Here is a 15,485-nt window from a genome sequence, read left to right as displayed (position 1 = left end):
TTGTGGAAAAGTAAAATCATACATAGCATACAAAACTAGATAGATAGATAGATAGATAGATAGATAGATAGATAGATAGATAGATAGATAGATAGATAGATAGATAGGTAGATATGGGACAGATATGAGATAGATAGATAGATAGATAGATAGATAGATAGATAGATAGATAGATAGATATGTGATAGATAGATAGATAGATAGATAGATAGATAGATAGATAGATAGATATGGGACAGATATGAGAGAGACATGAGATAGATAGATAGATATGATATAGATAGATAGGTAGATATGGGACAGATATGAGATAGATAGATAGATTAGATAGATAGATAGGAAAGATGTGAAGGTTTCAGGGCTCCTGCACATGGCAGAGACGGATTCCAGGTGCGGAATCCCGCAGCCGAATCCGTCCATGGGAGCAGCGGTGTCCGATTGTGCTAAGATGGGCATATAAGCATCATACATTAGGGCATTTGAACATTATACGGCAGGCCCCCACTCAGGCCCCCATATATGTCCCAGAATGGAAAGCTGCTCAGTAATAGCAGCTCTTGTAATGGTGGACCTTCTGCCAGACTTTTATTACAGAATGGCCAGTCATGAATGGCCCTCCTGTAATACTCTATTGGCCACTGCAGGGAAAATGTCTAGCTAACTACTGCTTCCCCATGGAAAAATCAGCTGTTTGCCAGGTGTGGTGAGATGGGACTCAAAGCAATCAGCTGATCCCCCCGAGCCATACATTCTCAAAGGGTTTGTGCATCTTGACACAACTTGGCAGAACTTTAATAATACTTGGAACAAGACTTCAAGTGAGTTCTGGGATTTCTTCCAGGGGCGTAGCTAAAGGCTCATGGGCCCAGGTGCAAAAGTTAATCTCAGGGCCCCCCAACTAACGCAGAGGCGTAACTTGAAGCTCCTGGACCCCAATGCAAAACCTGCAACAGGGCACCCAACTATAATGCTTTATTCATAGTACTGGGCTCCCTTATAGGCCCTCTAAGGCTCCTGGGTCCAGGTGCAACCGCATCCCTTGCATCCCCTATAGTTACGCCAGTGATTTCTTCTATATATTTGTTGCAACAACTGACACTCTACCATTTGCCTATCTGTGCTGTCCATTGTTTTTTTTAACAAAGACGACTATTGTCTTTCCCAAGAAAAAAAAATCTCTTAGTCAGAAGCTGAATTACGCCTTTGTTAACACACTTAACTTTTCCAAAGGAGATACCTAGTTCAATGTGTCCTAGATTTCCATACAGTTGATTTGGCAGGCACGGGGCCATGCAACTAAATCCTCTCCATGTATCTAGCTTCGCAAGATACTAGATATGAAGTGTTTTATTGTAATTATAAAAAAACAAGTATGGATAAGTAAATCAAGCCGCTTCCTGTTCAAGATAAAAGTTGGGCACAGTACAAACCATTTATTCATGGCTTAGTCTATAATTATATTCATGTAGGGAGAGACTGAGATATTTAAAATATAGTTATCTATAAATGACTTATTTTCCCATGACCTTTCTGCTCCACACACCAATAATAATTTTATAGTGCTGTATTCAAGCACAGGTTTATTGATATATATAATATTTTTCATACATATTGTAATTAAGGAGTTTTTTTATAATGCTTCTCCAGAGAGATAAATGAGGATGTCTGGTGTCTCAAGGAGGAAAATATAAACTTTACTCAGTGATATATTACAGGGGTGTAACAAGTAAGCATGGGGGCCTTCGGTAAAGCACAGAATGGCACCCTACTCTGCAGTGCCCACCTTTAGCCATACATTTAGAAAAAAAACAAATTATGATTATTTCGGTCTTTCAAATGCAGAAAAATAATACACAAAGTGATCAACATTGCAGGAAAAGACCTGGACTGTTCATCCATATACTATATAATGATTTCATTCTGCTCAACAGTATTTGTAAACATGAAGATGAGGTTCTTAGGCTATATTCACATCTGAATTTGGAGACTCCATCACAGATCCGGTATGAAATGCCAGAAGAAAAAGACCTGCATGCAAGACTTTGTCTTCTGGTAGAATACCAGACAGCTGAATGGAAACCTAACTGACCATAGTATAGTCAATGGAGTCTGTTTGGCGCCATTCGGTTCTATCATAAAACTGATCTGTTTGGCATGGGGTTTCCCCTTTCCTGCTCCCATAATGGAGCCGGAAAACAGGATCCCCTAATATAATAGTACAGTCCTAGTTAGATCTTGATCGATTGTATATGCCCACAAGCCACTTTATGGCAACTTCTTTTTAATGGGTCCCTATGCCACTGGGCATGTCACTACATGGCAACCCCTACTGACACCACAATAACAGGGCCAACAGGGAAAGCGACCTAGTTACCCAACAACATAAAAGCCTTGTGTGCTGCAGAGTGCTAAGCTCTCACTCATGACCTGAAGGTTGCAAGTTCAATCCCTGATGGTTCAGGTAGCCAGCTCAAGGGCTAAGTAAACAGCTTGGCAGGGAGGTAATAAATAGAGATGAGAGAGCATACTCGCTAAGGACAATTACTCGATCGAGCATTGTCCTTAGCGAGTACCTGCCCGCTCAGAAGAAAAGATTCGGCGAGCGGGGAGGAACGGAGGGGAGATCTCTCTCTCCCTCTCTCCCCCTGCTCACTGCCGCAACTTACCTCTCACCCGCGCCGGCAGCCGAACCTTTTCTTCCGAGCGGGCAGGTACTCGCTAAGGACAATGCTCGATTGAGTAATTGCCCTTAGCGAGTATGCTCACTCATCTCTAGTAATAAATAAATTACTTGAAAGTGCTGCAGAATAAGTTGGTGCTATACAAATAACAAGATATATTTTTTAGAACTGCTAACAGACTAAGCTCCCACAGCTCTTGGCCATACCATTCCACAGACACCCCACCATCAGCCGCCATGCAGCACTGCACTGTGGGAAAAAGCTTCTAGAGCTTACCTTTCCATATGCTCCTAGAAACAGTCTGAGAACCAATCAGTTAATCACCATTATACAGTCTCCTAATAATTGTTGACATTCTTGATGTAACTAAAGAGAGATAATGTACACAGCTAGTATTGAGCAAACTGAACCAGTAGAACCTAGTTTTGGGTCGATCTATACTAAAAGTTTGGTTTGGCACAAACCTGGACCAAGCTTTAATCAAAGTTCTGTCCGCAACACAGTTTTACTGGATCACTTCGCTCAACGCTAGTCTTGAACAGTGGTGTATAATACTTTCTAAGAGCCATAAAAGCCTTTATACTCCAGTTTTAGTGAATTTTCAGTTCAGTTTGAACTAATGCAGAAAGAACTGAACTTTTTGCAAAAATTTGGTGAAGCAGCTGGACCGCATTTTTCAGAAGTTCTCTCATCACTATACAAAATGATGTCCCAGGAAGGAAGAATGCACACAGTGATGTCACAGCCAAAGACATATGTAGCATAGAGACAGACAATACGACTGCTGTAGGACTCTTGTCAAGAGGGAACCCCAGTTCTGATTGCACCATCCCTTTCGCTACGAGCAGTGGGAAGATGAAGATCCCTGTACATAGATGCATTGCATTGTCAGCAAAGAGGGAGTTGTAGAATTGTCCCAAGAGTCATTTTAAAGGGTATGGAATAGGAAAAGAAACCCCAGGGTCGGAGTTGCCAACTCTACAATAAATTCTTGACCAGTCTGTAAAAATAGGAGGCTTTTTGTCAGTGTCTTTTAAAAAAAATTAAAGCATTCGTGAGCAAGTCATTGTGATTGTAATTATCATCATTTTACAGCTCACGTTTGGAAATCAATTCATATTATTCCATTGAGCTGCAGACATATATTACTTATCATCTTTAGCATTCATTATAGTTTTCTAATGTGTCTATAAAAATGCAAGTTGTCATATTTTTTTGATAAGTTGTGCAATAAAAAGGAAAATTCAACTTGGCAACCCTAACATACATAGTATCATAGTAACATAGTTTGTAAGGCCGAATAAAGACAATGTCCATCTAGTTCAGCCTGTTTTATCCTTCTGTGTTGTTGATCCAGAGGAAGGCAAAAAAAAAAACCAAGAGCAGAAGCCAATTAGCCCTTTTGGGGGGAAAATTCCTTCCCGACTCCCTAATGGCAATCAGACTGTTCCCTGGATCAACCCCTAATATTTCCTACCTGCCTGTATACCCGGATTAACAATTAACCTAAGATTTATATCCTGTAATATCCTTCCCCTCTAGAAAGACATCAAGTCCCCTTTTAAACTCCTCTATGGACTTTGCCATCACTACGTCCTCAGGCAGAGAGTTCCACAGTCTCACTGCTCTTACAGTAAATAACCCTTTTCTGAGTTGGCGATGAAACCTGCTTTCTTCTAGACGTAGCGGATGCCCTCTCGTTACCGTCGCAGTCCTGGGTATAAACAGATCTTGGGAGAGATCCTTGTATTGTCCCCTCATGTATTTATACATGGTTATTTGATCACCCCTTAGCCGTCTTTTTTCCAGGGTGAATAATCCCAATTTGGATAGCCTCTCTGGGTATTCCAGTCCCTTCATTCCATGTATTAGTTTAGTTGCCCTTCTTTGAACCCCCTCCAGTACTGTAACATCTTTCCTGAGCACCGGTGACCAGAACTGTGCGCAGTATTCCATGTGGGGCCTGACAAGCGCCTTATATAGTGGGAGGATAATGTTCTCTTCCCACGCCCCTATACCTCTTTTAATGCACCCAAAGACTTTATTTGCTTTTTTGCAGCAGCTGACTGGCATTGGTTACTCCAGTTTAGTCTACAATCCACTAGTACTCCCAGGTCCTTTTCCATCTCACTTTTCCCTAGCAGTACCCCATTTAGTGTATATTGGTGACATCCGTTTTTGCTGCCCATATGCATAACCTTACATTTTTCAACATTGAACTTCATTTGCCATTTTTATGCCCAAGCCCCCAGCTAATCTAGGTCCGTTTGTAGCCGCACATTGTCCTCCGTTGAATTAATTATATTGTATAATTTTGTGTCATCTGCAAATATTGATACTTTACTGTGCAGTCCCTCTATCAGGTCGTTAATAAATATATTGAACAGAATGACCCTGACTGGGTCTTCCTGTCCTGGGTGGCAAAATTGGACACTATATTGGGGAGCTCATTTAAAGAATATCTGTAAGTGAAGAACTGAAGAGGGCCTGCATTGTTCTCTATGGCTATAGCAGGGTCTCAGAGCACAGTAGAACATGTCACAACAACCTGATGCACTGAGCCCCTGACAATGCATTGGGTCCAGTGGGAAGAAGGCACTGTGAAAGGGAGAAGCCGTCTGCAGCATACAACAGCTTCTCCTTCATGGCATCAGGGAAAGAGCCATGAGACTAGCAGAGAGGAATAACACCAGCACATGTGGAAACAGAGTAGCGGGGAACAGGTGGACAAAGTAGGGGGAAAAATTAATAAAAAATATAAAACAAAAATGGGATAAACCAAGCTTGGAACACAGCACTGCTCTGGCCTCTGTGCAGCATCCGGCACTCACAATTGCAAGTGCATCTTTCATTGAAATCAAAGGGAGCTGCACTGGATTCTCATTGATTTCAGTGAGAACAGTGCCTGCAATTCCAAGCCCCGTCCAGGGATCGGAGCAGCACTTCCACGCCGACCCCAGTGTATCCCGGTGGATGCTGCCTGAATAACCCCTTTAAGCTAACAGTATTGGTAGTAGTTTGCAAACTCTAGGTCAAATGCTGTGAGAAGGTGTTATCTTATGTTGTTCTCATGGACAAATCTAGAGTGTTTTTAGCTTGTTCACTTTGTAGTGGCTGCTTATGTACGATCATGAAACTTGGACAAATATGTCATTAACTGTTTAATTTTTGATTTCCCAATTATTTTCTCATTTCCAAATAGAGCACACACACAAAATCACATCCACACACAGGATCTCATGATTGCTTTCATAAAGCCTCAGCTTAGAGAAAATCCTAGTTTTGTAGCATTTGCAAGTTCTTTAACGAAAAATCTTTTTGGCCTGCTGCCATTTCAGGCTGTTAATATCTTAAGAACATTTGTTAGGTAAAGTTAGAATAAGCTCCCTGTGTTTGAGGTGTGTCAACATTGTGAAAGACTCTTTCAGCCATATGTATCCTAAATACAAAGTCATCATGAACAATGGGTAAAGTTCGTACATCTCTAATGTGAGAGTCACTGTTCTGTGAAGGAGACTCCATTATTTGCTCCTATGTTGGTTATGATGACAACTCTCTGAGTAAATTCTGAGTCCTGGGAAATAAGATTTATTTTCAGGGCCGTCCTGCAATGGCTTTTCTTTCGGAGTGACATTTCCCAGTGATAACAGCTGATCACAAGTGCTTTTTTACAAATTGGGCTAGCAGCAAGCAGGTGATCGATGGGACCGGCTTCTTTTTAGAAGGGGGTTTTTAGTGTTAAGTAAATTAAAAGTTCTGCAGCTTTCTCATATACTTTAACCCGTTCCCGCTGCAGCCTTTTTAGGTTTTCCATCCTCACTTTCAAAAAATTATAATTTAATTTTTCCAGTGACAGAGCTACATGAGGCCTGTTTGATGGATGACTTGTAATTTTCGCTGCTACTTTTAGCATAATATAGTAACCATTGGTAAACTTTTAAAGATTTCTAAGTGGGATGAGGTTGAAAAATACGCAATTTCACCGTTTTTGGGGGGCGTTGTTTTTAGGACTTATTCAACAAGCGTAAATCGGTCAGCCGTTTTTACGCTACTGATATACGCTACCGTATGATGCACAGGGTGGCATATACACCATTGGGCGGGCTCTCTGCAAGGGGACTAGGCAGGAAGGGCGGGGGCTAGTGCGCTGAGCTCCTGCCCCTCTCTGCCTCTTGCTGCTGTTTGTAATGGTAAGGGCGGTACGGAGTCTGGGCGGTACGGGGTCTGGGCCCCATCCCACCCTTCCCATTGCAAACAGCAGCAAGGGGCAGAGGGCAGAAGAGAAAGGGGACGGAGTTTAGCAGTCATGCTGCTAAACTCCCTCTCACCTCCCTTCTCCTGCAGCTGTCATTGGCTCCCATAGGAGTCAATGCAGCTGCCGCCGCCGATGTACGAGCGCCCAACCGGGCACTTTTAAGCTGTAGAGATACGCCCCTGTGCACTGATGCATTGTAAATCAAAGCATCAGAGGGGCAGCATATATCGTCCAGGGCGTGATTGCTTGATCATTTATACAATATACCGCAATATTTCCATATTGCAGTATACTGTATTTTCAGAGGCATTCCATTACTAGGCAACCATTCATGGCAGCTCCGGGGTTTTCACAAGGTCCCAGTCTGCAATGACACCTGAATGGCTGCCCACGATCTCATTGCAGGCGAGTTATTCGGGACATTTAAGTGGTTAACAGCTGTGATCTGAGTTCCTGAGCCTGCTTCAAGCAGTGACACCTGGCGTGTACCGTATATGCAAAAGGCAATTCACAGGGGGTGAAGTTTAATTTCCTCAGCATTTTTAAAATGCCGGAAAGCATAAGGGAAACCCAACGGACTCCATTATAGTCAATGTAGTCTCCCTAGAGCTGTTTAATTGCATCGTAGCACAGATCACTTTCAGCAGAGATTCTATTTTTTACTGAAACCTGAACTAAGTCTGAACACCGTTATGAACCCAGCCTAAGGGTGGCATCACGAGTGTATTTTCCCATGCTTTTGTTCACGGAAAAATCATGCTTGCAAAATGTGGAGAATAGAACTCATTGATTTCAATGGGTTTATTCTCATTTCTTCCTTTTGCATATGCGGTTCTCGCAGGCGCAGAAAATCTAACATCCTACTGGTGCAGGATAGGAGCCGCAGGTGAAGTAGCCGTGCGGGACCGATGAGTAGTCAAGAGGAAGCTGGAGGTCATCAGCAGGTAGTCACATTTGCAGTACAAATGGATGAGGCAGGAACCATAGTCAGATGGAAGCCAGGAGTAGATATCGGGTAGTCATGTTTGAAGGAGAGGGGCAGGTTTAGGAGGTGATACTTGATCAAGGCAAAGAACACAATAATCATGCAATGCGGGAGTCGCAGGCCCAGGCTTTTATATGAAGTCCTAATCAGAAACAGGCAGAGCAAGAACAAGGGCTGGAGAATAGGATCTGAAAAACAAGGTCAAAGTATACAGACATCTTTCCAAAGGCCTGGATAGCTCAATAAGAAGGGCTACTGCTTGGAGTGCAGGAGGGTCATGGTTTGAGTCCTGACAATAGGTCCTGCTTTATGTTGTGTGCATTTGCACAAAATGGCCCATAGAGGTCTATAAGAGGTACGCAAATACACACATGGTATGTGCCAGACACTGCACAAACACCCTCACATTGCCATCTCATTTGGCTTAACAGCCCTTAAGATTAACCCCTTAAGGATTAGGCTGTTTGTACCTTAAGGACCAGACACTTTTTAAGGATTTTACCTATGTGGTGGTTTAACTGCACTATTTTTTTCCTTCAGCTACCAAGATTATTTTTGCTGCGTTTTTTGTTCTGTGACATACAGGGGTATTATTGATATCTTTTTCACTGACTTTTCCACCATTTTTTAGTTTTATCAGGGGTAAAAGGCTAAAAAAAAAAGATTTTTTTAACATTTATAATAATTTTTTTTTAAATTATTATAATTATGCTAAAATAAAGTATGGGAATGGGTTCCTCATTTTGTTTTGGGCGGTTTGATATATAAATGTATGGTTTTGGATTACAGGGCGCATAAGGCGACAGTTTTGGTTGGTGTCGGCTTTGGGTTATTTTATTTTTTATGTATGGATTTTTATTTTATTCTGTAATTTTTTTTTACTTATTTATGTATTTTTTTTTACTGTCTATGTTCCACATGACATCATATAAGACCTCTGGAGGACATTCACATGTTTGGGGTTTTTTTTGACACTTTTCCATTGTAGCTGAGGCATCTATAGGAACCCCAGTTACAGGGAAAAACATCCCCTGCAGTGACAACAGTCACTGGCAGAGCTGATCAGGGTCTGCTATGACCTTGCAGCTCTGCTGAAGCAGGGCATCCCGGTGGTCATGTGACTGCCAGCTCATGTAGTGGAAGTTAAACTTTCACTTTTTAGTACATAGCGCTCATTGAGTGCTGTGTACTCGGGAAAGGAGAAGGCAGTAAGGGTTAAAAACCCCTCCTGCTTTCTCCACTGGGTTATCAGCTGTGACTAGGGTTGCCACCTTTGTCACAAAAAATACCAGCTATGGTAAAAGAGGGGCGTGCCAGGGGCATGGCTTATAGCAGCATTTTTTTTCCTCCTTTATCTCCTGGATCCTGTCCAGCGGCTGTGCGCATGTGCGGGATCCAGGCCAGCGTGTTCTCTCGAGTAGATGACGTTTAGTGTGAATCACATGTCATCTTCTCATGAGTACACGCTGCAGATGCTGGCATCGCATACCAGGCCAGCGTGTTCTCGCGAATAGATGACGTTTAGTGTGAATCACATGTCATCTACTCACGAATACACGCTGCAGACACTCGCATCGCATACTATCTACACATATATAATTATGTACATGAGATACCCAGGTTATGGACCCTAGCATGGTCTATATCACTATATACAGGAGATATATACCTCCCCTGTATATAGTGATGCTTATGTAAGGTAGATATGTTCTGTATGTAACTGTATGTACAGATGGTATAACGTATTCCCACCTAAACATACAAGATTACATGAAGTACATGGTACATACCTCGCACAGCATGTACTGCTCCTCCGCTCTCCTCCTCGGGTCCCGACACTGTCACTGCAGCACTGGCCAGACATGCATACTGACCCCCACACATTGAACACACAGCTCCGCTGCATCCATTCTGATCCCCACACATTTCACACACACAGCTCTGCTACATCCATCCTGATCCCCAGACTTCACACACACAGCTCCACTACATCCATCCTGACCCCCAAACATCACACACACAGCTCCGCTACATCCATCCTGATCCCTACACAACACACACAGCTCCACTACATCCATTCTGATCCCCACACATCGCACACACACAACTCCACCACATCCATTCTAATCCACAGGCATCACACACACACAGTTCTGCTACATCCATCCTGATCCCCAAATATCCCACACATAGCTCCGTTACATCCATCCTGACCCCCATACATCACACACTCAGCTCTGCTACATCCATTCTGATCTCCACACATCACACACACAGCTCTGCTACATCCATTCTGATCCCCACACACATCACACACACAGCTCCACTACATCAATCCTGACCTCCACACACATCACACACACAGCTCCACTACATCAGTCCTGACCCCCACACACATCACACACACAGCTCTGCTACATCCATTCTGATCCCCACACACATCACACACACAGCTCCACTACATCAGTCCTGACCCCCACACACATCACACACACAGCTCTGCTACATCCATTCTGATCCCCACACACATCACACACACAGCTCCACTACATCAATCCTGACCTCCACACACATCACACACACAGCTCCACTACATCAGTCCTGACCCCCACACACGTCACACACACAGCTCCGCTACATCCTTTTTGACCCCCCACACACATCACACATACAGCTCTGCTACATCCATTTTGACACACACACACAGCTCCACTGCATCAATCCTGATCTCCACACACATCACACACACAGCTCCACTACATCAGTCCTGACCTCCACACACATCACACACACACAGCTCCACTTCATCAATCCTGACCTCCACACACATCAGTCCTGACCTCCACACACATCACACACACACAGCTCCACTTCATCAATCCTGACCTCCACACACATCAGTCCTGACCTCCACACGTCCACCAACAATAGAGGTTGCGATACCATGTGACCTCTTAACGGAATACAACTGGAAGTGGCAGATCCGACTCTCCGCATTCCGGTAATAAATTTAAATAGCCAGATAACCACTTTAAGACAGGAATAACTCCTTGAGTACCACCATATTGTATACTAGAAGGATAATCACCCTCTAGAAATATTGTCATCCCCTGGATCGCAATTACATACACTTAGGCAGTTTGATAAACCATATCTCTCAGTATGTCTGACTATAATATTCAATCATTTACAACAAACCAAGTGTCTTGTGTGTTTCTATAACATACCTCCATAGTAATGATTCATTCATTATCAGCTGCCATTATAACACGAATGCTTGACATCTAATACACATCTCCATTAAAAATAAATACGAATGCACAGTCCATCAAGACTTCCCAGCGACTGTCTTGCTATGTGTCAATTTTCTGTTGTGAAATGTTCATCCATCTCAGATAATATAACTGGGAACAGGGAGCTGATACTTAGCTGGCTTCATAGCCTTTTGATCTTCAGTCTTAAGGAAACCTGCTGAGAGGCAGCTCCGCAAATAACCTCATTGGAGAGCCAACTCTTCAGTGTGTATGTTTCCACCATACATAATTGATTAGAATGATAAAAGCAATAACCTCGGCCTTATTTTTCTTCTTGGAAGTTGTCTCCTAATCCCCTACACTGCAATTATTAGGTTTTTACACTTCTATGGCATTAGTACTCTATGTATGTCGGAGGACTGATACTCGCTTCATTTGTTCGCACTTTAGAAAAGTTTAAAAAGTTTATTGTTTTAGATATTAACACCAGTCTTAGAGACCTCAGTAGTAATACATAAAAGACATAAAGACCTAAATCAGAAGTTTTTATTGATGACTTCAGGAAGAGGGGAATTAGTGAAGATTGGTAAAATATGAAACTTGGACCTTATGCACATACTTATTATGGGGTTATTCCTTACAATATCTATGAGAAATATCTATTCCTTACAACATCTATCTTCATCTATGAACAATTGCCTGTTTACTGTGAACGAAGGCGGGCAGAAACAATCCCCGGGCTAATTCACCCCCATTAATTGAGCGATGATCGTTCCTGTGTAAAAGCACACAAACAATCATTGCTGGGGTGACCTGTTGGGTATCTGCACTAGACATGTCGTCCAGTGTAAAAGGATCTTTAGGGTGGTGGTTTAGCTACAGGGGTCGCAGAGGTCGCAATTGCAACCTGGCCCCTAAGCCAGGGGGACCCAGAGGCCCCCCTCACCACATTACTTTTACTGCAATCTCCCGGCATTCCACATGTTTTTCTAATTGGAAGTCATTGTGAAACCACTAAATCTGTCTTGATAAAGCTCGCTGCTAGTTTGCCTCAGTGACTTCCTGCACAGCATAGCCCGTCTCCTTCCTCTGCCTCTGATGATTGCAACATGCGCAAAGGAAGTAAGGAGTCGGGCTGTGTTGTGCAAGAAGTCACATAACCCAACTGACAGCAAGCTGCATCAGGACAGATGTAGTGAAGAAGGGACAGAGGTCTCTGCTGGACTGAAGGTGTGAGGTTTGGGGGGCTGGAAAGACAGTGCTGGATGAAGGTGCAGGGGAGACAGTACTGGATGGAGGTGCAGAAGAGACAGTACTGGATGGATGTGTGGGAGAGACAGTGGTGTATGGAGGTGCTGGAGAGACAGTGGTGGATGGAGGTGTAGGAGAAACAGTGGTAAATGGATGTGCAGGAGAGACACTGCTGTATGGATGTGCAGGAGAGAAAGTGGTGGATGGAGGTGCAGGAGAGACAGTACTGGATGGAGGTACAGAAGAGACAGTGGTAGTTGGAGCTGCAGGAGAGAGTGGTGGATGAATGTGTATGAGAGACAGTGGTGGATGGATGTGCAGGAGAGACAGTACTGGATGGAGGTGCAGCAGAGACAGTGGTAACTGGAGCTGCAGGAGAGAGTGGTGGATGGATGTGTATGAGAGACAGTGGTGGATGGAGGTGCAGGATAGACAGTGGTGGATGTAGGTGCAAGAGAGACAGGACTGGATGGAGGTGCAGGAGAGACAGTGTTGGATGGATGTGCAGGAGAGACACTGGTGGTTGGAGGTGCAGGATAGATAGTGGTGGATGGAGGTGCAGGAGAGACAGCTCTGAATGGAGGCGCAAGAGAGACAGTGGTGGATGGAGGTGTAGGAGAGACAGTGGTGGATGGAGGTGCAGGAGAGACAGAGGTGGATGGAGGTGCAGGAGAGACAGTGATGGATGGATGTGCAGGAGAGACAGTGGTGGACGGAGGTGCAGGAGAGACAGTATGGGATGGAGGTGCAGGAGAGACAGTGTTGGATGGATGTGCAGGAGAGATGGTGGTGGATGGAGGTGTAAGAGAGACAGTAGTGGATTGAGGTGCAAGAGAGACAGTGGTGGATGGATGTGTAGGAGAGACAATGCTGGATAGATGTGCAGGAGAGACAGTGGTGGATGGAGGTGCAGGAGAGACAGTACTGGATGGAGGTGCAGAAGAGACAGTGTTGGATGGATGTGCAGGAGAGACAGTGGTGGATGGAGGTGCAGGAGAGACAGTACTGGATGGAGGTGCAGAAGAGACAGTGTTGGATGGATGTGCAGGAGAGACGGTGGTGGATGGAGGTGTAGGAGAGACAGTGGTGGATGGAGGTGCTGCAGAGACAGTGGTGGGTGGGGGTGTAGGAGAGACAGTGCTGGATGGATATGCAGGAGAGACAGTGGTGGATGGAGGTGCAGGAGAGACAGTACTGGTTGGAGGTGCAGGAGAGACAGTGTTGGATGGATGTGCAGGAGAGACGGTGGTGGATGGAGGTGTAGGAGAGACAGTGCTGGATAGATGTGCAGGAGAGACAGTGGTGGATGGAGGTGCAGGAGAGACAGTACTAGATGGAGATGCAGAAGAGACAGTGTTGGATGGATGTGCAGGAGAGACGGTGGTGGATGGACATATAGGAGAGACAGTGGTGGATGGAGGTGCTGGAGAGACAGTGGTGGATGGAGGTGTAGGAGAGACAGTGCTGGATGGATGTGCAGGAGAGACAGTGGTGGATGGAGGTGCAGGAGAGACAGTGCTGGATAGATGTGCAGGAGAGACAGTGGTGGATGGAGGTGCAGGAGAGACAGTACCGAATGGAGGTGCAGAAGAGACAGTGTTGGATGGATGTGCAGGAGAGACGGTGGTGGATGGAGGTGTAGGAGAGACAGTGGTAGATGGAGGTGCTGGAGAGACAGTGGTGGGTGGAGGTGTAGGAGAGACAGTGCTGGATGGATGTGCAGGAGAGACAGTGGTGGATGGAGGTGCAGGAGAGCCAGTACTAGTTGGAGGTGCAGGAGAGACAGTGTTGGATGGATGTGCAGGAGAGACGGTGGTAGTTGGAGGTGCAGGAGAGACAGTGCTGGATAGATGTGCAAGAGAGACAGTGGTGGATGGAGGTGCAGAAGAGACAGTACTGGATGGAGGTGCAGAAGAGACAGTGTTGGATGGATGTGCAGGAGAGACGGTGGTGGATGGAGGTGTAGGAGAGACAGTGGTGGATGGAGGTGTAGGAGAGACAGTGCTGGATGGATGTGCAGGAGAGACAGTGGTGGATGGAGGTGCAGGAGAGACAGTACTGGTTGGAGATGCAGGAGAGACAGTGTTAGATGGATTTGCAGGAGAGACGGTGGTGGATGGAGGTGTAGGAGAGCCAGTGGTGGATGCAGGTGCAGGAGAGACAGTGGTGGATGCAGGTGCAGGAGAGACAGTGTTGGATGGAGGTGCAGGAGAGACAGTACTGGATGGATGTGCAGGGGAGACAGTGGTGGATGGAGGTGCAGGAGAGACAGTACTGGATGGATGTGCAGGAGAGACAGTACTGGATGGAGATGCCGGAGAGACAGTACTGGATGGAGGTGCAGGAGAGGCAGTGCCATAGGCTGCCATGTTGCTGCTCACAGACACCATGTGTAATGAAGATCGCATCATGTTCTATCTTGGAACATATTACATGCCCACATAGTACATGGTGACTGGCTGTACGAAGCAAGTACGTAATGTCATTGTGTACCTGCCCACCATGCGACTTCCTCATTCAGGCGGCACGCAGTGAATTATGCTCGTGTGAAGCTGCCCTACGTCAGTGTGCATGTGCCTCCATGGATATATACTGTATAAACAGCAATATAAAGCACAGTGCGTAGATGCCTGCAAATGTTTTATTTGTTCTTTTTATTTTAAGAAAATGCCGTAGTTGTTATTGCAGGTGGCTTTACTTGCTCATTTAGAAAAAATGCATATAGTATCGCAGTGCAGCCTTTGATTATGCAGCACATTGCCACCAATGGGCTACGTTCACATATAGCAGAAAATGGTGCAGATTTTAGTGCAGATCTGCAACCGATTTCACCCTTTCAATAAAAGAAGTAAAGTCTGCTACAGATAATGCAGTTTTTTTACTGCAGAAAATCTGCCCTTTTTTTCGTTATGTGTGAACATACCCTAAAATACATGACATAAAAACTGTGAAAAAATTCATCCATCACATTTAATTTAAATATCCACAATTGTGGATAAAAAATGGATATTTGGTTTGTGGAGAAAAGCAATATAGAGCACTGCACAGGGCGACATCTA

General features: G+C 44.6%; 1 protein-coding gene across 1 annotated transcript; it reads left to right on the top strand.

The window, feature by feature from the left end:
- Window positions 1–13,293: 13,293 nt before the first annotated feature.
- Window positions 13,294–14,787, top strand: LOC136577891 (bifunctional hemolysin/adenylate cyclase-like). Its single transcript, XM_066577810.1, has one exon. It carries the CDS (start codon window positions 13,294–13,296, stop codon window positions 14,785–14,787), a length of 1,494 nt encoding a protein of 497 aa, XP_066433907.1.
- Window positions 14,788–15,485: the final 698 nt, after the last annotated feature.

The sequence above is a fragment of the Eleutherodactylus coqui genome, chromosome 8, assembly GCF_035609145.1.
Source record: "Eleutherodactylus coqui strain aEleCoq1 chromosome 8, aEleCoq1.hap1, whole genome shotgun sequence".
NCBI lineage: Eukaryota > Metazoa > Chordata > Amphibia > Anura > Eleutherodactylidae > Eleutherodactylus > Eleutherodactylus coqui.
This window is presented reverse-complemented; position numbering and strand designations above follow the sequence as displayed.